The 26,025-nt window shown below is 36.0% G+C and overlaps 1 protein-coding gene across 12 annotated transcripts in view; it reads right to left on the minus strand.

Annotated features, from left to right (window-relative positions):
• SGCG (sarcoglycan gamma) overlaps positions 1 to 26,025 on the minus strand; it is a 143,699-nt gene that overhangs the window by 40,803 nt on the left and 76,871 nt on the right. For all 12 annotated transcript variants that reach the window (XR_010387304.1, XM_026108834.2, XM_026108835.2 and 9 more), the window contains 2 exons: positions 15,942 to 16,043; positions 10,678 to 10,765 (listed from right to left, as the gene is read on the minus strand). Coding sequence is in view for 11 of the 12 variants with exons in the window: in XM_026108834.2 (XP_025964619.1) it covers positions 10,678 to 10,765; positions 15,942 to 16,043 (190 nt within the window). In the remaining variant the exon portion in view is untranslated. The remainder of the gene's footprint in view (positions 1 to 10,677; positions 10,766 to 15,941; positions 16,044 to 26,025) is intronic.

Below are 26,025 nucleotides of genomic sequence, written 5' to 3' on the forward strand. Positions count from 1 at the left end.
TTTTTAGTTAATTTTTATTATATTAAAGCACCTTACCTAAAATAAGATCTCTTTAAAGTGTATTAAAAATGTAATACTCCTACAGATTCAGTTCTACTTCAATGAGTAATGCAATACCAATAAATGTAAAGCCATTACTTTTAGAAGCATAAAATTAGTCAGATTTTCATATGCAATGCTAGAAGCACTTGCCTATCTTTTATTAGAACAAATTCATTATTACAGAGTATATGCAGCATGCTGCAAGTATACATTTTATCTCCATCCATCTCTTACTGCCTTTAAAAATATCTCTAATATATTAATAGAGCACCTGTCACTTCCATTTCCTCTTTTTCTCTCAGTTTTCCTTTCTACGGTGGATTTAACAGCCTACGTCCTTTCAGACCAAAATAAGGATGCTTTAGTGCTTTATTTTTATTTACTTCTTATACTTTGTTGTCTCCTGTGGTTGAATATGAGTCCACAGATCTTTTAAAATCTGTTTCTGAATGATCAGCAAGAACTGTCATGTGCTTGCAACCCAATCTAGTGTTAGGTGTTTAGGTGCCAATTCTTTACATGCTCAGTGCAATTTAGATAACTAAACACCTTTAACTATCTAAGCATTATATTTACAGAATGCTTTAATTAAATATAAAAAATATACAAATATATGAAATGCGTCATTGTAAAGTTAATTTTCACATGTAGAAGCCATGGTGGGAATAGGAGATCACATCTCTTACACAGTGACTTGATTATGGTGTCATCTTTTCTCTCGGGCCTAATGGATCTAGAACTTATTGCATAATGAATATCTTCAACAGGAAAGGATGGAAACACACAATCAGCGGACAGGTAAAGTGAAAAGAAAAGTACTGAAGGAGATGAGGCATGATAATTTGAAGAGAGGACAGATGATCTGAGTCTCTCATTCCTAAGCGAACACTTTAACCACTGTATATTCTATATAACGAATAATTGTATGACCTCTTCTTCCTCCAAATATGTCTTTTTAAAAAAGAAGCTATGAATGTATTTTCATAAGGCCAACTCTACCATTGTGTTTTAGGGGTATTCTGTGCATGCTTGCAGGACCTGGGCAGTGGACTTCATGTGAGAGAACCCATTAAACATAAAGGGCATGATTCATTTGCCTAAGCATAGCTGTGAAGTGCCATTGTAAACCTCAGGGTTCCCTGCTTGGCCTTCAGCTGTTATTTTAGATGTCCTCGAATATCAAAGACATCTACATAGGGCTAGTATGTCTGACCAGTGATCTGTAAGTGATCTGAGCCCTTCTGGACCGTCAATCAAAGACTGGAGAAGATAGAATCCCAGAAAAATATAAGCCAGAAAGCATTTCTGGAGGTCACCTAGTCCAACCTCCTACTCATGGCAGGGCCAGCTTGGAAGTTAGATGAGGGTGTTCAGGGTCTTCTCCAGCTGGATTTTCCAGACCTCCAGCCATAAGTCTCACTGGGCAACCTGTTCCAGTGCTTAACCAATCTAATTTTGAAATTTATTTCTGTCTAGTTGCATTTTGCTTTATTGCAACTTGTGACCTTCTTGCCCTTTTGCTGTGCTTCTCTCAGAAGAGTCTGGCTTCATCTTCTCCGCAGTCCTCCCCTAGGCAGTGGAAGGCACCCAGTAGAAGCCCCCTTAAGGCTTTTTTTCTCCAGGCTAAACAAACCCACCTCCCTCAGCTCGTGCCTCATGTGCTCCAGTGCTCTGACCATCTTAATGGCTCTGCGTGGGCCTTTCCAGGTCGCTGTAGTGCTGTCAAACTGAGGCGGGGGCAGCAAAGCTCAACTCAGGGAAGAGCTGAATAATGCAGCCCGGTGTGCCATCAGCCCTCACTGCCACAAGGGCACACTGCTGATTCGTGGTCAAGCAGCCCAGCAGGATGGGGAGGTGCAGACCTGCTGCTTGAAGCTAGGGATCTAGCGCCTTTTATGGCCACTAATTATTAGCCAAGATCTTGGAAGCTTTAAGAAGAAAGTACTTTTACACTTTAAACGACTAGGATTTTAGATGTACTTAATTATCCATTTTCTATAATAGATTTTGGTCATGATAAATTTCAGATATTTTAACCTAACTTTTATAAATTCATCTAGTATTAATGAATGCCAATAAATCTTCTTATTACTTTAAAGGAAGTGAGTACATGAACTTACTCACCTTTAGCACTGACTGTTATCTTCAAATTTGCCTCCAGTCTCTTGGGTTAATGCTTAGTGTACCATATGAAACAAAATATGTTGCTGAGGTTGGCTAATTTACTGAAGACTGCAGTAGGGGGAAGGGTATAAAGTATTTCATAATTCCCATATCTTCACCTCTTCTGAATTCCTTACTCTCACTGAAATAAGGAGAGTGGGGCTACTCAGATGAATAATTCTTCTCTAAGAGTGAGATATCCAATATGTGTCTCTTTCTCCCGATGATACATTGTATAAAACATCGTTTCCCAAACATTTTCTTATTTTCAGAGCTAAGCTGTGTAGTCTTGTATGTATATATTACCTTTTTTTCTCTTGTTCTAGATATAATTAGAAGAGAAGTGACAGCATAGGAAATCCCCTTGGCCAGGTTAAAATTCCCCTTAACTTTGATGCTGGCATGTTTCAGCAAGTTAGCAATGCGCATAACTCCCTGATTAACTTCTAGAGGATGTTTAAAGTCTGACTTCAGTCAGCATTGCTGATCCTGAACATTATCACATATTTCTTTATAAAGATTACTATGTTTGGGGCCAGGGTGTGAATTTTGCTATGGTAAGCACCTTACTATGCATAGTACATAGACTTCAGTGGTATTTTTTGCAGAATAGGATACTGTTCATTAGGGTCTAAATATACTTTATTTACTATTAGAATAGCTGTAATGACTAAATTAATTCTTTCATAAACAAGTTTTCACTGAGATATGCTTAGCTAGCTTTAATTTAAATACATATTGACTCCTACTCACGATTTTCTGCTTTTTCTTTTAACGTATCTGAGGATTATATCCATTTAAATATGCAATGGTCTCACAAAAGACTTATAGCATATAAGCTTAATATAGAACAGAAACACATCTGCCATGGATTAAAACAGGAAATTAGAGAAAAGGATCAGCTAAAAAGTCTGCAGGATGTTTTATCAGCAACCTGTCATTCTCTAAATTTTGCCTCATCAGAGTTAACTAAGGTTTACTTTTAAATAAAACTAGAATGTATGCCTTGAGATGACTGGATTTACTCATAGCTAAAATTTTTATATTCCAGAGGTAAAAATCTCTACTTTCATCCCTTTGGAACAAATAATGTTAAGTTCTTCATCATAGGAAGACTTAACCACCTCAGAAATACTTCAATGAGGTTTGCCATTTATCTTTCTATTAATTACTCCTATGTTGTATCCTAGCTTCTTATAACCCAGCTGGACAGCAATTAAAGCTGTGCAAATAATCATCTTCCTGCAGTACAAAGATCTTCAGGAAATATGTTCTGGCTTTTATCTTAAAGATAAGAAAGAACCTATTTGGACAAAAATGAAGTTTTTAATGAAAGCCTTCTGGGAAAAATAAAGAAGGAAGAGCTAAATCATTTTACAATGCTATTAATTAAGTCAAGTTTATGAAACTGGCTTCAGGGTTTTCCCTGTAAAAACAACATCAAACTCTTCTTACGTACATCATGCTTCATTAACACTGTTCTCTTCCTATTATGTCTCTAATGAAAAAATACCATCACTTGAAAATGAAATGTCAAAATGCTGATAAGAAAACAGAAATGATTTGACACTGGAAAGTAGCACTTTATAGATGGCAATTAATGCTAATGAAGCAATATATTAGGTACTGACACTTATCTGTTTCATTAGAATGTTGCCTCTGTTAAAAAAAAGTGGGGGAAGGAAGGACAAATGTTCTCATTTTAACAGATGCTCAAACTAATGTGATAGACATGGTAGGTAGTTTCTAGGAAGTATTTTGACTGTAATTGTGCTTTCAGACTTCATAAATCATTTTGTCTTTTACCATATTTGCATGCTTTCTGAAGGGAATACATATTTCACTGATTTCATGTTTCAAAGTGCAGAACAGCTTCATAATACAATTATCTAAATAAGTTCCCTCTAGTTTTAAATACTTTAAACCAAACTCCTGACCTGAAGCTACTGGTGTTACCTGCTGTAAATGATCAAACAAGGAGCATGACCAGGAGTCCACTGTGCTTGAGTCTGTTCTCATAGACCTTGCATGACTTTGAAATCCCTTTTCCTTTGTGTTTTTTACTCCTGAAAAAGCCACGATACAAGCAGAACTTAAGATTTCTCTGGATGTTGAAGCCTTCTTAAGTGATATTTGAAAAACAGATCTTTTCAGGAACTCGACATACTTTTCAGTAAGGATTGGCTGAAAAACATGCCGCTTTTCAGCTGTTTTCTTAATATTCTGCTCCTAATATTCTGGAATACTGCTGCAAAATCCTGACTATGTTGTATTCACCTGCTGGTAAGGAAAAGCTATGCTTCAGCACGTAGAAGACTGCATATAACTAGGATTATGTATGTTTACTTAGGTGAAACATAATTTACTGTTTGATACAAATGTTGCTCTTAAATATTTGATAATTGACTATACAGTCTATAAATATCTCATGTATTTTATAAATTCATTATCATTCATTATTGTAATAACCTGATAAATTTTGACACTAATTTGCTTAATTATAATTCAAATTATAAATCAAAGGTGATAAGTTTCTTTCTGATTTTAAGACTGAATAAGGCTTTGAAGTGAAAAGAACAGGAGTCTTGGAGATGACAGTAGCTTTATTCAACTGTTTTCTTGGATTATCAAAGAAAATTTCCAGATATTTCCATTTTCAAGGTTGATGAACAAGCTGTGGTAATGGCATCTTTTGAATCTTATTCATGGATTTAAAGATAGAAGCTACACTAATGAAAATAGTTACCATCTGATCTAAGACATCTTTGTTACGCCCTCTCTGCTGCTTTCTTAATTCCTTCTGACTCTCAGTCCTCTAACTTCCCATATCTGTGCCTTGCTTAGATTACTGTCTTGCTCCCTCTTGGCCAACATCCTTCTCTTAAACACCATTCCTCCCAGAAGTGTTCCCAAAACTATCACCTCCCCATATTCCCCTAGCTAAATGTTTGTCCCATTTCCTTTTTTGTTTTAGGTTTATTAATTATTTATTTGGTATAATATAAGTTCTTTTGGTCACAAATGACTTTTAAGTTGTTTTAACAGGTAACTCAAATGCCAGATGGAAACTGTCTTGGTAGTAATGACTCATTTACAGCAAATATCATCTAAATTTAGTACTCTCTCCTCTTATTGGTAGCTTAATTCTGTTTCCCTGGTCTTCACCATGTGGTTCTTCTGGCCCCATTCCTGATAACATGCAGTTCAGTGTTGTTGTATCTTATTTTATGAGTAATTTTTTCCTGATAAGCAGCTAAATGCAATTATATTCAATGATTATAACATAGTCCAGAGCACAGCAAGATCTACAGCACTTGTAAAAAGTTACTATGTCCACATAACTTCTACAGGAGTATGTCATACAATAAGGAGAATGTTTCTAAGGAGAAACCTTAGAAACACGATAGCTCATGGTGGAAGTTGCTTGCATTTGGTGTAATTTTAGTAGATCTGTGATTCCTGAGAGAAACCTGGTTCATTCACGAGTATTGTGTGCCTGTTATCTTCATGTGAGCAATTCCATAGATACTCCTCAAGTAAAGATTTGTTTCACATCTCTCTTGTGAGTTACTTCTGTTAAGGACTGTGTATTTAAATTAAAACAAATTAATTTCAATCACCATGTTCTGTGAGTTAAAAGGTGTTTTGGTTACGATCTTATGTATGATATTACATAATATAATCATCTTTGGAATGACCCCAAACTTATCCATATAAATATTTCACAATTGCAATTGTGCATGTTTATAAGATGGAGAGAGCATTAAGAGATAACTCCAGAATTCTAGCAAGTGTGGAAGGCATTAATTCTTTAGCAAAAGCTTGTGCATTTGAAGCAACACTCATTTATAAGCCACACACCCATTTTTCATACTTCTTACAAAGGAACATCATCTCATGTGCATGCAATTTATGACTGGCTAACCACAATGGCTAAAAATATCAAGCTATTTACAGATAGTCATTTAATAAACTGTTGCTACCCAGTCATTGTTGTTTAACCATATCTTTAGGCATGACAGAGTTCTTTACAGTATTAATTTTTTACTACTCTTGCAATGCTTTTCTATCAGTCTAAAATACCAGGATCATTTAATATCAGTAATATTCCATGTTAGTGTTTACAGTGGTACTAAATATAGCAGAGAGCACTTAAGACCAACTGGTAATGAATTCAGTAAACAGAATTACTAGTCAAAAATAACAAAGATCACTTAAATATCAAATATTTCAAATAATATGGAAATGTAGTTTCAGGATTTCCTTTTGATGTAATCTTGATTTTCCCAGACCCAAATTATTATTTCATCGTCTTGCCTCAGTATATATCTGAGTAGTTCTGAAAAGAGCAAGCCAAAGTGCTATCAGATCCTCCCTATTTCTGTGCTGAATTTGAATTACTTTAATGCACAGACCACTTTTAAAGTGCCTCATATATTGCCTAAGCTAGATACAGCCTCACTGTATAGCCAGACAATGTTTTGTCTGGACTATACTAAGTACTGGGCTTTCTTTTAGGAAAAGATAAAAGAAACTTACTGAATCATAAGATACAATAATACTGAACTGCACATCATTGGGAAGGGGGCCAGAAGAACCACATGGCGAAGAGCAGGGAAACAGAATTAAACTACCAATAAGAGTGGAGAGTACTAAATTTAGATGATATTTGCTGTAAATGAGTCATTACTACCACGACAGTTTGCATCTAGCAGAGCTCTCTCTCTGCCCATCCCCCATCCCACAGTCCCTGTTCTGTCCATAGGGAGGTAGTGACTCTTCTCAGTCTATCAGGTCTTCAGCTAACAGGTTTTCTTCAATGTAGGTGTCTCTACCCTAAAAAGCAGATATTTTTAACTTTCTATTTATTTAAGAAGGCACCTTCCTTCTCACTTCCTGTACTTCTCTTTGTCAGTGCTCTGAGGAGAAGTCTACATGGTGGCTGGGAAGGGGAAAAGAGGAAAAGAAAACATGGGTCTGAGATTTGTAGTTATCTTTGACAGGCCAAAAGGTGGATTGATTTAAACTAGCAATCAGGAAGCAATAATTTAAATTATAATTTTTTTTTATATAGCCTTCATTTTCTGAGGGTAAGATTCATCCCCACTGGCTTGCACTAGCAGTACAATATTTTTTTATTTCAGTAAAATATATCCTTTACACATTCATCACTGCAGCTCTCTTTGTTAATGAGAAAGATACAATATGGGTGAATATTTCAGACTGCTCACTTAGGGACCTAAAATATATTATATGTATCAAAGTCCAAAAGAGCAATTCAGCTATATCACTCTTTAGGACCTACACTTTTTCCCCACAAAGATTTCTAATTTCTCATGCAGAAAAATTTGTTTGAGATGGAATGCACCTTCCTCTTGCCAATGGTCTGTCGTGTTACAGGCTTCAAATATGGAGGTTCCTTATTTCCAGAGGGAGACAGTCCCCTAAGTGCATCACGAGCATATTAAAACATGATGCCAAAACTGAGATTCAGCAGACGTCAGAGCAGCCTTTGTCACTCATTCAAAAGTTCCATTCAAAATGGTGGGGTCACTCATCCAACGCGTGCCTAAATTCAATACCAGGGCAAACATCATGAATGTCTTTGTATCACACCTTTCCTATTAGCAGTTCTATGTCATGGGGGCTGAATATAGCCTGTCAAACAATTCATCAGGCCTTTGGGCCACTGTCCAACATGATTTTTCCTGTAAGTTTCTCAGACCTGGGCAAGGAGCAGGTCAGGTGAATTAGTGTGCTAGTCAGTGATCTGCTCTGTGGTCCACCCTTCCCAAAGGATCTCCTGAGTCCTCCTTGTCCTAAGGCAGGATGGACATACAACCACAGCACAAGTGCATATCTGGCCCCAGGATGGGACTCCACAAACAGTGTGGAGAAGACAGAAGCCACAGCATACACCCCATGCCACAGAAATTTTGACCATGTGTTGTGCACATTTTTGGTCACATCATCACAATATAGTTAATTATTGCAACACAGTCTAATAACTGTACCAACAATATGAGACTAGAAGTACTGTACTTTCCATACCCTTGATTATTATCAAAATGAGATATGAACTCTACTATCATGATTTGATATATATATAGGAGCAGATCTTTCAGAGGAATGAGTCACATTTTTATAATTAACTTGAATGATTAAAAAAAAGAGATCTGAAAAGATTTAAAAGCCAAATATGATTAATTGTATAATCATATATTTTAAATGGGAATAGCAGGCTTCTTTTTTAACTTATAAATTATATTTTCTATTTTAAGTTTGTTTAAAAACAGTCAAGCTTTCAAATGTTCAATGAATTGATATGATCATTCTTCAAACAGGAGCTGTCACAGAAGTTACACAGTCTAATCAACGTGTAAGAGTTGCTCATCAGTGCTCGTCTGGGTCCCAAGCCACTAAGCTACTCAAGCATATCAAGTTAGTTTTACAGTGAGGTAATTTTGAATTTATGCTTTGCTGCATGAGGATCATAGTTTAATTGAATCACTTGATTCGATCCCTTCTTTAATCTGATCACTGTGGTTTTCCACCCTCTAGTAGCAACTCCTGAATTTGGGCTTGATTTCAGGGTAGACAGCTCATTTTTGGCTGAAACCAGCTGCATCTATTGTGGTTTGGGAGGAGTGAACTTTGACTTTCTAGTTGTCTCACATTCTTTAATCCTTACTAAAACAAATCCTACTAGCCTGAACAGCTATCTAAAAACCTAGAATTAGGAACAGGCTGCTATTTTGTGCTAATGGGATCTTTCTATTACATGGGCTTCCCAGATTGGTCCCGAGCTATCTGAAGTTCTTGCTGCACGACAGGTTGGTCCGATCGCTTTAGCCCCTCCACCTGGTAGAAGATGAACAGACTCCCCTGTTGGGTTCAAGAGTGCTGAGTTGGGAGAGCAGTTGTCAGAACTGTGCACCAACCTTCAGTGTTGCTTGAGTCCCTTTTTGAAATGGCTGGCACAACAGCTACTGCTCACCAGACTGAAATGAGGGAGATGGGCATGTATTTGAGTTCAGGAGTAGGCTTGATGGGTTGACGTGAAAAGCACAGCTTCTGCACAAAACATGGGTTGCATTCAGGCACACTCCAGCAATAGCTGAGGATTTTTACGTTTGTATGTCTTACTGTTACACAGATCTTCCAGCCTGTGGCGCCTGACTGCTTTTGCTGACTAATCATAGCATTGTCCCTTAAAATATCCTAACCTGGGACTGGACAGAATGCATCCAACATTGCTGAGGGAGCTGGCTGATCCCATTGCAAGGCTGTTCTCTATCAATCATCTTTAAAAGATCATGTTGAGCAAGAGAGGTTCATGACGGTGGAAGAAGGCAAATGTCACCCCCATCTTCAAACATGACATGAAAAAGCATCAAAAACTACAGGCTGGTCAGCCTCATCTCATCACAATCTCCCATAGCATCCTGTAGCCAAACTGAAGATACTTGGACTGGATGGGTGGACTAACGGTTGGACTCTTGGGCCAATAAGAAAATTGGCTATTGGCCAAAGTAGCAGCCAATAGCTAGAAGTCTAACTGGTGGCTACTTACAAGTGCCAAGTTCGGAGTGAATAAGACACACATGTGCTGTTCATCTGCCATTATCCAGTCATCATCACATCCATGTCTGCAGATCAGACGTCTACACTTGAGTTAGTCACTAGCTACCCTTCCTTAGAATCAATGGATCTTAATAGGCCCTTCCAGGGCATAATCCATTCCATCATAAAGTAGGCATCTTGAATAAATGAATCATGTTGTAAAGGTAACTGTTTCTCCATATTGACTATAGGATAAGACCAGACTAATCACTTCAATTGTATTGGTCAAGAACATGGTGTGTACAGTTCTGAGATGAATCTCTGTGATGACTAGGAAGATACAAACATGACTTGTGCCTTTTAAGGAGCAGGAAGGAATCTCTGCTTATTTTTGCTGTCAAGATAGACCTACATCTATCTATTTCACTCAGTAGACCAGTGTATCTTACTGCTGCTGAATATAGTAAAATATGTATATTAGCAAGTTGGGAACTGGTCTAGAACTCACTGGGGCACTGCATAGGACATCTGCCTAAATGTACCAGTCTCTGGAATACTAGAAAGTGAAGAGAAGCATAGAGACCTCTCTAGACATGTTTTCCTGTTGTATTTTCTCAGCAAATGACTTGCTACTATCAATAGCTATTTACACAAGAATAATTTGTGCAATGATCTTTCCTGCATAACTTTGCAATAAAGAAGTGCTTCTAATATTTACAGAGTTAATGCTTAACTGTGAAATGGAAAATATATTGTTAGTACTTACTGAGTGGCAGCTGGACAATTCAAATATGGCCATAACAGTAAAAAATTAGCAGGTGTCTAGCCCTTTATATCATCAAAGCTTCTTATAAATATTCATTAAAATGCTTCCAAAATGGTGAACATGGAAAAATAATTTAGACTTACCCACATTTAATCTGCCTGTGACTTCCCCATTTGAATTGCGAGCATTCACAGTCACATTATGAGTAGACTGGAGAAGCAGTGATGAGTCCTAAAGTATGGAGAAAAAACTGCAGACTCAGCAGAATAGGTAGAATTGTAAATAAATTTCATAGTTTAGTCTAGTGTTTATGTTAACTCGATCACTGAGAAGAGCTTTACAGTTACAATACCATCCATAGATATCATCAAATAATTTAGACAAGTACTTCTGATTATCTCAACTACATTAGATTTAAAATTCAAGAAAAGTTAAAGAGAATACTTCTCCATTGACAAAAATCTATATTATTGGCCCAATGAACACAGTTGCTAATATTTCATCTTTTGAAAAGAATGACCTAAGTCCTAGATTTACTATGTTTCTATACAAAATTGAGACTTTTAGAAGACAGCCATTTAACTGAAGTGCAAGTACCTTGCACACTTTGTGCATTCATAAGAATGCATTTGAGCTCTGCCTCCACGATAGTCCATACAGCCTATATGCTTTGGCTTGATTTAAGCACTTGGCCCTGACCCTCCTGGCAAGGAAATTCAAACTGTTGTTGATAGGAAAAGTGGCAGGTTGACTAGCTCAAACTTGACTTTAGTAGATGAGAGTACAGATGAGAGTGCATCAGCCTGAACTAAATTGTCTACCTGCCTCCCACTCCTCTTGAACTATGTCAGCAGACTGAGCAGCATTGCCTGCTTGTCCACATCCCCATGCCATGATTCAAGCCTCATTCATCCTGTGTTGTCCCACTTCTGATTCTTCAGAAGATAAACCCACATATGAAGATCACAAAACGACATATTCATATTTAACCTAACTCTTCTTTGCCAGCAAATTTGTGTTTCAGAAAGGGCTTTGAGCATTATAAAGGAAATATAATCAGTTCCAAGCCTTTGTAGCTGGCACATTATCTAAGGAACAATGTAAATGCAGAGGCTGGGTACAACAGGACATAGGAAATACGTAAGTTCAAGTTAAAAACAAAAATAAACCCCAAAGCTGCACACTTACATTGAAGAGAGTAGGACCAACAGGAGGAGGATGTTTTGGCCATTCTGTGCTGAGCTGAATGAGGTATACAGTTGAGAGAGACAAATGCCAAACACCTGGTGGTACGTGTCCATGCTACCACAGGCTAACTCTTAACATACTGCAGAAAAGCCAACAAATTATGTAGCAACTTTCAATGTCCTCTCAGAGCCTGAGATCACAGAAAAAGAAACCTAATCTGACCAGATGCATTAAAGGCTGAGCATGAACTCCTCAGACCTCCTCCAATTTCATCCACTTGTGAGTTTGAGGAGTATCAGAAGGTTGAGGAGAAAAGAAGAAGAGCTGGCCCAGGGAAGGGGGCACATGTATCTCTCCCAAGGAAAAGATTCATGAAGAGTGGATACAAAAAAGTACACCATCCTTGAAATGACACTGGCCACATGTCATTTATGTAATTCTCTGTCAGCCCTTCTAAGATGTCCCTTCTTAACCTCTCTTCAAGCATCATCCTTCCTCCCAGCCTACTAGCATGAACTTCAAATCCTGCATCAGTCTGATAACAAGTATGTGAGATGTTCTCTCATATGAGGCAGGGCAAAACACACCTGGCAATAAGCAATTGCAGCTGGCTGCATCACAGCCAGGACACTTGCAGAGCAATCAGAGTATGCCTAATCATTATCTTGTGCTACTTATGGAAGCGAGGGCATGCCAAGCAGGTGTAATTGGTATCATCATTCATCTCTATCACACCTCACAACAGCCTAGACTAACTATGGGAGGCAAATCAAAATTGCATGTCATTCTTTCACTACAGTGAGTATGGAACTACTTCACCAAAAACATCTAGATGTAATAACTCATGGCTTGGTGTTATGCTTATCAAATTCCTCCCAGGTGAGTTTCCATTCCTTATTCCCTGACCTTCCCCTTAAACCCTTTGTACTTTGGGTCCATCTGATTCTCTCTACCAAACCCTGCTCCTGAGGAGCAGATGAGTAGCTGTCTTGACCTAGCTACCCACTGTGCTCCATCACATTAGATACAGGGTGAGTAAGGAAATAGACTCATAACAAGGGAACTGGCAGGGGTCATTTGGGAGTGTCTAAAACGTTTGCGGGGACAGGAGTGAGTGGGTTCATCTTTCTTAGATTTATTAGCTGAACTGTCTTTAAATGAAGTTGATTTAGAGGGAGACAGTCCTGGCCATTGTCTTCACTGGATTTTAAGTATGAGAGACTAAAAGGCTGATCACCTTCATCCAGCTCAGCAAATTGCAACAAATTACTAGACTTAACAAGAATGATGAGGGAGATGATTTTTGTACCACAGGTACTTTCATACTGAAAATCTATTTTATAGGTACATAACCAGAGCTCTGTAACTGATAAGAGTGCCTAAGCAGATCTGAGTTTGTTAAAGTAGCAGGAAATATGTTATTTGAAGTGGGTATCAACAAGCTGCTTGTTTTTGACTTCAGAGGGAATAAATACTCACTCATCCCTGGATACATAATCCAGTAGTTAGAAACTGGAATATTATTAACTATCAAACCAGCCTCTATCACATTGATGGCTTCAGGTACTTCTTCTGGATTTAAGCCAGACTGTGCAGACTGAAGCTGGACTATGCACACCTTTAATGACTAAGCTCTGAAAATCACTCCTGAATGATGTTCTGATTGTAATTCAGTGTTTAGAGTATGAGATAGCATGAGAACTTTGAACAAATTTTATATGAAAAATTGTATTACAAACACATTTAACAACAGTGGTAAAAGCAATACACACCATGGAGTCCACCTTATACCAACTTAATGGTAACAGGTTAGCATGGTGTAGAGAAGAAAGGTCAAAAAAGACTATTGGTAAATATATTACTTTTAAATACATGTGTCAAATGACCCACAAACGTAGGAATCCCTATTACACTTTTTTGATTGCCGTTGGTTGATTTCAAAAATAAATTAGTAATATTGATTTTAAGTGAAAATAAACTGTATTCTGGATCCGCAGTTTCCACACGTGTTGTTGACTAATTACAAGGAGTAATGTATTTCTAAATGCTCATTCTCTATCTTGACATGAATATGTATTAGCTAAGATGCAAAGGAATTGCCCACAACTCTGTTGGACTCATAATTAAGGCATAAAGTTGTAATAGGCTCCAGAGATGATGCACAGCAAGTCGATTTTCTGCTGCATATTTTCTTAGCACTTTGAAGATCTCATTAGGTAAGAAAAGCTGTGAAGAGTCTGCAAGAAGAAAACTATTAAGGCAAGGAAGAAAGCTGCTGTGATATCCATGAGTGGCCCAGTTCTCTAACAAAAAAACTTAGGAAAAGAAATCATAACAAATAAGCAATTTTATGAGAATAAAGAAAGGGCACCCAAGAGATAAAGCTGCAGGCATTTAAGCCTCTAGAGATTTAAAATACTTTAAAAAGCAAACAAACTAGCAAAAAGACCTGATGAGTTATCAGTTCATAGGGGGCAAGACATCCAGTAGCCTGAAGGCTCTAATTAATGCATGCTACTAATGATCACAATGGGTCATAAGACAGCTACGCTTACATTAGATGCTGCCACACATCTCTTTTCCTATATTGTACTAAATATATTAAGAGCTAGCAGGAATATTAAAAGAGCCCAAAAAGTAGCGCAACATTGCATAAAGATTTTTCTGGGCAGAGGGAATTCTTAAGAATTAGCTGTGCTGGTTTTTAAAAAGTTACATGCCTTATTGGATAAACAACCTTGAGGGAAATTCTTCTAAGCACAAAAATAGTGTTCCCACTGCTTACAAGAAAGAAAAGAATACAGCATAAGGAAAAAAAGGAAACACAGATTTAGTGATGCAACTTCATTCTCTAAATAAGAGCTCTTCCTGGAAATATTTATTGAAGAAAGAGAGAAAAAGAAAACTTAATAGACATAAAAGATGTTGACATTGCTGAATTTTAGTAATTTAGCATTTTAACAACCTCATCTTAACTTTGATATCAGTCATGTCGTCTGATAAACTTATTTACATTTCTTTTGCTATAGAGATACAAACACTTTTCCCCTACTCTCAGGAAAGACACATATTCACTATTCTTCCTAATGGATCTGGTAAGGATGGTTATATGTCTGAAGTAATGAAAGAGTCATGTTTTGCTCTTACTGTCATTGAATAGTACTTTACTCGGTGAAATTGTCCCACAGGCTGTTGATATTGCTCATGAAATATGGATTTCTTCTGTGAAAGTTTGAGTGACAGAAAACAGTTCTTAGAAGTATTTGTTTTTTTGACAAGAAATAGATTTTGCTCTACAAAAAATTCACCTGAGTTAAATTCAAAATTCACCTGAATACTTCAAAACCAATTCATCATCTCTTTCTTTATCAGAACCCAGTACTACAATAAAAATCTTCCATATCATACCAATTCTCATTACTAATTTAAAATTAATCTGCTTGTGAAATATTTTATTTGATCAAGTGTGTTATTTCTCTTTGCTACCTCAATACTAGTAATAAAAAAATTCCATTTAAACAAAATTCGATTCTAAATCTTTCCGTTTAGTCTTTCACATTTTGTATATGTAAATATATATATAAAAATATCATACATTAACTATCTGTGTCCTAGAAATTATAAAAATGGAACTTATTAGCAGAACTATGACTTTTCCAATAGAATCCACTAATTTTAGAGGTATTTAAACTATTCTTTAAGCATTCATTGGATGAATAAACAAAACAAATGATTTCACAGGGAAACAGACATAAAAAGTAGTCTCAGTAAAAACATTGCAAAACTTTCTAAAGCACTCTTGAAATTTTAGCATTGCGTATGTACAATGACCATAACAATTTCCTTATAGGTAATTTCTTATGACATGCCTAAGAAAAAAATGTTACTTCTGCCACAGTATCTGAGCATTGACCTTGATCATGTTTATAAAATATTTGCCATGTTCTTCCATCATACATTCAGTAACATATTTATAAGTATCTTCTCAATATATTATTACTAGCATGCAAAAAAAAGTGTGTGTATATATATATATATGTGTATATAAAAGTGTATATGTATATATGTGTGTATATATATATATATATATTTGTGTGTGCGTGTGTGTGTGCGTGTGTGTGTGCGTGTTTTCCTCATAGGTGCCTGGACTTGGCCTATATTTGACTTTTCATAAGTGCATTACATTTATTTTAGCATTATTGAAAGATTATCCACTTACCACTCGAGAATGAATTTCTTTGGCATAAAGAGGGAATAAGAATTCTGATTCCCCTTCCAGACGAAGACCTTCTTTTGTAACACGCAGATGTCCCATTCCAGTCTAGGGAGAAGATGCAAGAATTATGCATGTTTTAGTATTGTTTCTGTATTTATTTTTTGTTCATTTCATAAACTGAACCACTCCAGAGCTCCCTGCCTTCAGTCTACCAATAAAGGTACCTGCACTAATGCATTTAAAATTTTGACAATTCCTCATTTATTCCAGGAATATTTTTATTTGAGAAATTGTAGCTTTCAAGAAAAAGGTGTTGAAGCAGAGATATTTTAAAGTAAATTTTAAATGTTTGGAGAAAAAAATGCAATATTACAGTAATTAACCTAAAATGAAGTACATTTTTATTGGCCATGCTCAAATACACTTTGAGCATTCTTTCTAAAAGTTTGTCATGAACAATAGAATTTTACACACGAGTACTCACATAAAATAAACTTTATGATCATTTCTCAAGATTTATCCTATCAATGGTACATTTTACAGGATATGCAATGCTTCTGAACCTATTAAAGGGAAGAGGAGGGATTTTGATTTGCTCTTCTTTTCAGTACCTATTTCTTTTTAATTCATTTTTTCTTTCTTTGGTTTATTTTTTCCTCCTCTACTTCCAGGTTAAGGCTGCATGTCTTATACAGTCCTATTGCTTTCTTTTTTTGTCACCTGCTGTCAATTTTTCTATTTTTCTTATTCTCTCTTAGTCTCTTCCTCCTGATTCTAGCCATTTCACTTTCCAACCCTTTTCTGTTTTATTCTCTATTTTCTTTCCTTCTCCATTATCATATAATTGATAATGTGAAAAATGCAGTGAAGAATTCCTTCAGTAGGCACTTCTGAGGAATTTCAGGCTTCAGCTGAGGGACATTTCATAGGTATTTTGCTAAACTGTAAAGGGCTTCCCCCCACTGCCCACTACATAAAAAATTAGAAAAAGTTTGGCAAAAAATATTCCAGCCTTACAACTCAGCTACAAACAAAAATTTACGAAGTACAAACTGTCTCAAGTTACAAGAAATAGGTGGGAGGGCTAAATAACAAGCAAAATAAAATGGAAAAAGTATTTCTACTCCAAATTTCTTCAGACTGCTCTCCGTGTAAGAAGAGAAGAGAAGATACATGGTGTGCCAGTAATGACACATCAACAATCTATTCATACAAGGAATTACACCTACCACTGAGAAAAAGTTTCAGCTTTAAGAAACTTTAATTATTTTCAAATATTGTATGTTGTCTGCAAAGAGATCACATATAATGTGAAACATGTCTAACCAGACTTTAATGAAAAATTTTGCTATTTTCTTTTAAAAAGGCTTGCAGAGAGAGAAAGAGAGGGTATCAAAGAAGCTTTGCTTAAATTATATAAGGTCAAATCATAACTGTCAACAGTTCACTCCACTGGAGAGTACAATGCGATTCTTCCTCAGCAGAGATTTATTTAAGGACAAAGGCTTTTTTAACAGCTATTTATGGAATCTGTTATTCAGATCATATTCAGAGATTCATACCTGTTAAATATTTTACTGCTTTGAAATATATGGTGTACTGCCTTGTTTCAGTGGAATTAGAATTTCTAAATTCAAGACCATTGCAAAGCTCTTAAAAAGTGCCTAGGTATGTACTGATACATCTCATTGTGAAGAGCCCCCCTATGGCTTTCATAATCACAATTACTAGGCAACACTGAGTGACTTCTAAATGTGTTTTTGAAGTAAAGACCATGACATTATTCTTTTCTAACTTGTAACTGAAAATAGGGATCATTTCAGCCAATAAAAATTCATAGGTTTTAAGACAAGCACTTTTGAAAAATATGGTATGAAAATATCAAGATATTCTAAATAAATACCACTAAGAACTGGCTCTCATTTAATTAACCAAAATTAGGATTTGATTATCTGCTGTGATGCCATGCCTTTTTCCATCAGGTGGAAGCAGATTATATAATCTCTATAATTTCTAATATTCTTTTATCAAATTCTACAACACATTAAACTTCATCAGGTTTAAACATGGTTTTCACATTTTTCCTGGAATATGAAGAACTATACAAACAGTAATTATAGAATAAACGTATAATGGCATTGACAAATCTGAAATTTAAAAAGGCAGAGCAAGAAATAAAATTTAATTCTTGCTCTGAAGCACATCAGGGAAAATAACGAACTCCTGCGTAGCAATCTCTATCCTGCCTTTGGCTTTGCCAGGCAGGAGCTTTTAGCAGAGACAGAAAACTATAACTGATGTTGAAAAAGAAGATTATACAATTTACTCAGCACACATTTTCTAATAGATTCAGATCTTGCAGTAATGATGATTATTAAAATGCCCTGTAGACAATAGAGTATCTTTTACACCAAGAATAATATACCATGTGGCAAAACATAACGTTTCAACTTATAGATAAATTCTTGGTTTTTTCATCCATCCAATCATATCACTCAGGATTAGTTTGTACTCAAATATGTCCTGTCTTCTTCATCATATACTTCACTTAATTTTTGACACAATGTTCTCGTTCTCACATATCTGGAGTAAGAGTCTCATCATCCATTCTCATCATCTGACCATTTATGAAGTTCATAAACATATGGAAATTTAGACTTGGGTTACCCGCATAAATTAATGACTGAGAGATGAACTCTGTAACACGCATGAGAGCAATAAAAATGTGGATTTTACTTCTATCAATCAACTTTGTGATCTATTAATAGTTATAATTCCCTTATTAACACAATATCCTGGCATGTCATGATTTTAAAGTACTGAGTTTCGCAGTTCTGTGGAATTACGAAATTATATTATCCCCTTTTTATAGCTGGCAAACTAAAGTTACATGAAACGTAAAAGAGAAGGATAAATAGCCTTCCTAAAGCACTGAGATCCAATGATAACTTCCAAAAAAGGAAAGATTATAAAAATTACACATAATATTCTCTCAGCAACCATTCTGCCTCTTATATTGCAGCATGCATAGTTTAGGGGAAGCCAATTGTTATTTACTGAGGACCGTCACTTTCTCACTGATGCATAACCTTGATGCTTTCAGTTTCAAGGATTTGATTCTATTCCTATTCAAAGTATTGAATAAAAATATTTCTATTGATTCGAGAAAAGGATCTAAATGTAAGTTAGATGCAGAATGTGATGTAGTTATATAATAAGCTATTTTGGTCAGGAAGAAAAGAATGCTTCATTAAACGTAATGGATGTATCGTAAATCTGGACCCCTGATGCTGACTGTCACTGCTTGAGTGTGCTGGCCCTTAGCTCTAACACATTGCTGTATGTATCACCCTGAGACTCTGTGTTTGCTAATTACTCAGATAAAGCCCTCAGCAAGGTGTCTATACAGGACTGACCTGTGTAGAAGAGGAGGATGAAATGATTTATCTCTGTAGACACTGAGCAGATTTTGCTGTCACTGCAGGGAGTTGACTGATGTGGGAACTACCAGCAACAGCCAAACCCTGAGGCAGCAATGATGCAATTTGGCATTAGCATTCACAAAGGTGCAACCGGCTGTTCATTTCAAAACTGCTATGCTGTTTCTAATTGGAGTAACAGGGTGTATTTAACAGCAGTAGCAGCTTTTTTTTTTTTTTTTTTTTTTTTATTATTATTTGAAATGTTCTTAAGGATGCAAGTGCTTGTAGAAACCAAGACTAGGGCTTCTTCAAAAAATCCAAGCTCTGAGTGGGTTCAAGCCTCATACAAGCTCACCAAAACATTCTTTGAGTCAGAAATCAAGTTCTAAAGGGCATTTGGCAGCTATTCAGCCAATTGTCTAAATAGGGGTACTCCAAACCACCTCAAATGAGTAGCAACCCCACTTGAATCTTAGTTAAGACTCGTGGTGCTGTGGAGCATCTGGATGGAGGGCTATTTTGGATTTTCATTCTCTTAGACTCTAGAACATGATAAATGTAAAATCATTTTCCTCTGAAATAAGGTTAAGCAGTTCCATGCTCCACAAAGCCAGTAGAGAAGCGCAGTATGTCCACAAACTTTGGGAAGGCTCTGAAGTTTCTTTCAGGGAGATGTAGAAGACTGAGTCCTTCATCAGGACCAAAAAGTTCCAAAAGTCATCCTGACGAGCCTGGTGGAATGGCTTTCTTCTTATGGCTATGAATATCTGTGCTCTGGAAAACTGAGAAAGGACTGGAGAAAGCTAGTTTGACAGGATTGGTATGGCTAGCACTGAGAACCTATTTGTAAAGCTGAGGATGTAAGAACTTTCCCTCTTTTACATCCCGTCATAGTGAAACCTGCTGCTACAGCTCATGAGCAAAACAGACACATGGAAAAAGATGCACATAGATGGGACTATTCAGACTGGAAACCAGTAGCTGCAGGTCTAGGTCTTTTGCATGTATAGTGGCTTGCTTTTTCCTGAAGATATCACTGCAGCTGAGTCTCACATGGTTTATGGCTTATGGACTCAAAAGAGTATCAGATGATATATTTGGGATTTATCTCCCAAGCCATTATAATAAAGTAGTGGTCCATCTGCTGTAGGCACATGAGCTTTAGAAATGAGGATGAAGCATAAGGAACATTCATTCAGTTTATGATCACCCAAATAAAACCAATGGTCACCCAAATAAAACCAATAACTATAACTTGCATTTTCCTTCCAACACAGAAACTGGCATGCATGAGAGCTCATTATACCAGGTCAACCGCTCTGGTTCATATATCATATCATCACTGTTTCTGCATCTTTTCAGGACACTAGGCTCAATTACACTCCTTACATTCCTCTAAATAATGGAAATTTAGCTGCTGGTCTATCAGCTAAGAACTGCAAAGGAAGATGTGTATTTTCCCCTTTTGGAAAGAGATCAAATACTGAAAAGACAGGCAAATCCATATGTTAGGATGGTTAACACAGTTAAATTTTAAGACCATTCAAGCATTAGCTTTAACGCACACTCAATTCAAATGAAAGCAGTTCTTCTCTCAGGAGTTAATAGAATATTTGATTTGTAATACCTGTTCCCTGAATATTCCAAATTTTCCAACTATTAAAAGTCCATGCATAATGTAGTCACTGATGAGAACTGATAAAGATATTAACTTCAGTATAGATAGGATGCAGTATTTTCATTCAGGTAATACCTGTTTGTAGTTATGGGATAGCTATACCTTACTTTTAGGTCAACCTGGGGAAAGACCTTGACAAGTTCAGACTGAGACATCATTTGTTGTGCCCCAAAGATAGTTCAATTAATGGCTTTATAGATCCAGCTTTCACTGCAGTATTTCTTGCAGCAAGTACTATTTAGAGAACTTGCTTTGCAAACAAGAGTGTACTGTTTCATTGAGATAATAGGGCTGTGGGTAGAGATTGTTAAAGAGCAATCAGCAAAAACAGAATTGGTAATGAATCTGATGAGGCTCTCTGTTTGACTTACAATATCTATTTTGGAGCTAAGTATGTGCTTGGTATAATAACATTACTGATGCCTCATCTCATTTTCTGTTGCAAGGATTCTGTTTCCTGGGCTCACAGAGAAGGTTATCTGTCTTTTTTTCCTTAGATGACAATGGGATCTTTTCTGTTAAAGATATTGGTCATATTAAAGCATTCAGCAACAGCAAGCACTCCAATGGGTAAGAAGCTTATTTAATACTTACTGATATTGAAGTTCATCTCACCCGATCAGCAAGTGTCTGGATAAGGCCTAAAACACCCTTTCTAGATAAAGTTAGAATGCAGGTAATAAATATTCCATGTTCTAAAAATACAGATGCCCATTACGAACTCAATAGCTGTGTAAAGAAGTGGCTAGAAAAGATGCAAATTCAGCATACCATTCACATCTGTCTATTTCTGATGAGATTTCATTTATAAAACAGGATTAATATTAAAGATGCAGACTTTCAAGATATTTTCAGGTCCTCTTTGTCCTGATATATAGAATAACAGTCTTTCTTAGATAGAGAAAAGTATTAATCAAAACAGGTATAACTCAGGAGGAAAAAATAGCTTCTTAAAGCAGCTTGAGTTCCAGCTCTGTTTTCTTGTTCAGAAAGGATCAAATTCTGTTTCTAGTTCTGTACCGAATGAATAGACATTTCAAAGCTCGATAATACTCTACTAGTAAGAATGCCATCATATCTGGCATGTCTTACGTGACCAGTCTACTCAACAATAGCAAAATACACTGCTATTCCCAGTGTTACACACATTTATTCAGAAACTCTATTTTTAAAAAACTGGCTAATTAATTTTATCATGTTAACATTTATTATTATGCAACTTAGTTAAAGAAAGGGTATTAAGCCTTTTCCTTTGATTCGTAAAAGTTGTCAAAATGGATTTTCTTGTGAACAATAGTGCATGGTGTTTATTTCTTGAATTCCTCTGAGGAATCAGGAATATTTATATAGTGTATCTGATTACACAGACTAATGATTGATTCAATATTGTAAATCCTAGCATTTGTATTCGGGCACATTTGATCTTATGGTCTCAGTGCTCTATGCCTTGTTTAAGTACACAGTAACAGGCATTTCCACCCTGACAGAATTTGCTGTCTAAATAAATGAGATGACCAAAATATAAGAAGAAAATTTAAAGGAAAAAGAGATGTGATGTCTCTCAAAAAGCGCTGTGGAACAAATCTGTGCATAGCTCTGTGTGAACAGAATGAGTTAAATATTTTTCTGTATATTTTGTCTTGCAGCTATTATGCAAATTTATTTTAAGATTATATTATTATATTAAATAGCAACCACTGCAGCATATTGCAACTAAAAATAGTTCCTTTCCAACAGCAATCCAACCTTGTTCTGCATTGCCCATCGTTACCCTTATCTTAGCACTACTGATAAAGAAAGTGTAAGAGTGAAGTTTTGGTTACCTTGGCTAATTGTCATCATGACTATTTTTTATTTCTGGCACAAAAATTTGTGATTCTCAGTATTCATGACCACAGAGAAGATTTTTCATATGAAAACAAACACCTGTTATGATGGTTCTCTAATGATATTATTTGAAAGAATATTTTCATAACTCTAATCCAGCAAAATGGAGGGGAGAACTAACCTACTTCTTTTTGATTTTCCTTGCAGTGCATCACAGCAAACTCAAATCTGGCCTTTACGACAGATCTTTGCAATTCTTCTTTCATTATCTTTAGAATTTTTGATAAGGATCGTATTTCAAATCCAACTCTTACTCCATGGCTAGGACCATACATTTTCAAATCTGTTACATTTTCATACATATTTATACAGTTTCAAAGATACTACATTTTTTTATTTGGTTCGAGAGGAAACAATAAAATTTTGACAAAATGGCTACATTTTGCACTTATGAAGTCAATTTTTCAACTGTCAGTAGTCAGTACTTGACCATGTCATTTAAAAACATGTTCATGAAGGCCAACATTTATTTGGGTCTTGCCTTGCCCTGCTGGAGAGTAGGGAGAGTCAGAGCAGTACCTTAAACTGTGACTTGTGTAGGTGAAACTTATAGGACAATTCATGTATTTCCCACTAATGTTAATAAGGAGTTTTTCATTCAATTACATTTTATTCCTGTATTTTTTTATGTTATTACAGTTATTTACATTTTCCCCACAACTGTAGGTATACAGAAATATATATTTGGAAAAGCTTATTAAATAGTCAGTAGAGCTATATATTAGGCAATCATCTAAATGTGGAGAAATATGAATTCTCATTATCATTTGGTTTCAGCAGATATTAAGGCAGAAAAATAAATTTTATCTGGAAGAAATTTTAAATGCCAAAAGAGAAATATTTTCTTCCAAATATATGAGACCATTGTAAGGCATACATAGAATATATATGGAGATGTCACCTGGAGGTTTATGGAAAAGGAAGAAAGACAATCAGTTAGAGTAAACAATGAACAGACAAAACCAGTGATGTAAGTTTTGGCCACTAGGAAAGTATAAGGTATGGAGATCTGTTAAGAACTATGGAAAGTCTTTGAGGAACCAAAAATGTAATGACTTTCCATTTACTTCTCCGGGTGGGGCAGAGAGGTTTCTTAAAATGAACTGCTAACAGTGGAAAAACATACTCTAGATAAAAAGGCATGGAACAAATTGTAAGAGTGGTCATGTCCTTCTAGATTTTACAGATTTGGGGAATTGTAAAAATAGTAGCGAGGCTACTAGTAGAACCTTTGTTATAGATCTGAAGGTCTTAAAATCTTACTTGAAGATAAAAAAAATCAGAGAACTCATTGGATTTCTTGTTACTTTTCACCAATCAAAAAAATTCATATATAGCTTAGCCATGGGCTATTGAATCATTCTTGTGAAGAACGATAGATTACATTCTGAATCTATTTGTCTTCTACATAGTGGTCCTCTATGAAAAATCTATACAGAAACACAATTTCTGTGTGGGATAAGAGAGAGAATCAATAAACAACAGAACTCCAAAAGTACAATCCAATACTAATATTCTTGAAATCGACTGGCAGCCAGAGTACTCTATATTTTAGGAGAATGGACTTCTAATTTTGGATTAATCTTATCAAAGGTTGAATCTGTTCAGCAGGAAATTGACTGTTACATAATATTTATTGTACTATCATAGTTTTGTGGTGCTTACAGGTCCCAGTCTGGATGGAGGCTCCCTTGCACTAGACCTTGCACAAACATACAAAAGGTATTTGTTAGTTACAATACTAACATGACAGATAATACATAAACAGGAACATGACATATAAACAATACAAACAAATTTATGTCTTAGGGAGCCATCACTGGACAACAGTGATTACTTTTCAGTCTCACTGATATCTATCAGAGTTCAGCAGGCTCTGGTCATTTAGTGTCACGCTCAAAATAATTTGACACTAGATGCATCCTAGTAGTCCCACCTTGATAAATGGCAATGGAGAAACTGGTGGATGATGAGCAGGAAGGGACCCACAAACCATCACTCTGGCAAGCACTGGGGCACTTGGGGGACCAGAGATGGGGCTCCCATGCAGCCAAGGTGCAAACAGGGTGTGCACTTGGAGCCACACACTGTGAAGCCCCTGGGTCTCATATTTTAGAAGTGTTGCTCGCTTACATCACTGTGTGAACTTATATTATTCTAAGAAATATTACAGTAAATTTTCACCGAGTATGTGAATCTCTGTAATAGTCTTTTTGAATATATGATGATCTAAAGATATATAAAAAATCTGTAAAGAGGGGTAACCTCTTTTATGAAGTCAGCCGATAGCACTTGAAAAAACAGACAAAGCTCCATGAACACAGACCTTTTTCAGGTCACTCTTGAGCTCCATGCATTGTCATTTTTATTTCCTACATTAGAATAACACTGTGTGGTCCTGGGAACAAAAATACATGTGCAAAATGATAAAAATGTGCAGTTGTGTGTTACAAAGTTACTGAATGTATCAAGGCACAGAAAAGGAAAAGGTTCATCCCACCAAGATATGTATATATCACATTGTTGAGAAGCTTTACTTTCTTGGATCACTGATTTTATACAATAGGTATCTCAATAACTCTTTTTGTAACTTTTCCTGTTTGCACAAAATATTTAAATATTCATTGTCTGACAGAGACAGTGGGAATGACTGTGGCCTGGTTGGGGACAAATTAGATTTACTTTAACTGAAAAAAAAAATACAATGGATGAGGCTTATTCAGAATAGAAACTATGGAACTATCAGTGTTCTGACAAGAGAATGTTTTAGTAAACATGAGGATGAAAATTTGTGAGTAATTAAATAGACATTTTTTAAACTTTACTTTTAAAAAAGGTAGCTAAAAATATAACTAACTCCATGGAATGCTCACTGTTAACGATAAAACACAGAATAACGTTCCTAGAAAAAAAGCAGAAGAGATCTACAAGTTCATTAGTGTATGTCCTTGCAATGAAGGAGAGCTCTTGCTGTGAAAGTGTGTTCTTTACAGTTCATTTTTATTGCTGTCTAGTCTAGCTTTAAATGTTCCAAATGATTGGGCACCCCCAATTTAATATGGCATGCTATTACACAGTCTAGTAAGTCTAACTGTCAGGA

The sequence above is a fragment of the Dromaius novaehollandiae genome, chromosome 1 (genome assembly GCF_036370855.1).
Source record: "Dromaius novaehollandiae isolate bDroNov1 chromosome 1, bDroNov1.hap1, whole genome shotgun sequence".
NCBI lineage: Eukaryota > Metazoa > Chordata > Aves > Casuariiformes > Dromaiidae > Dromaius > Dromaius novaehollandiae.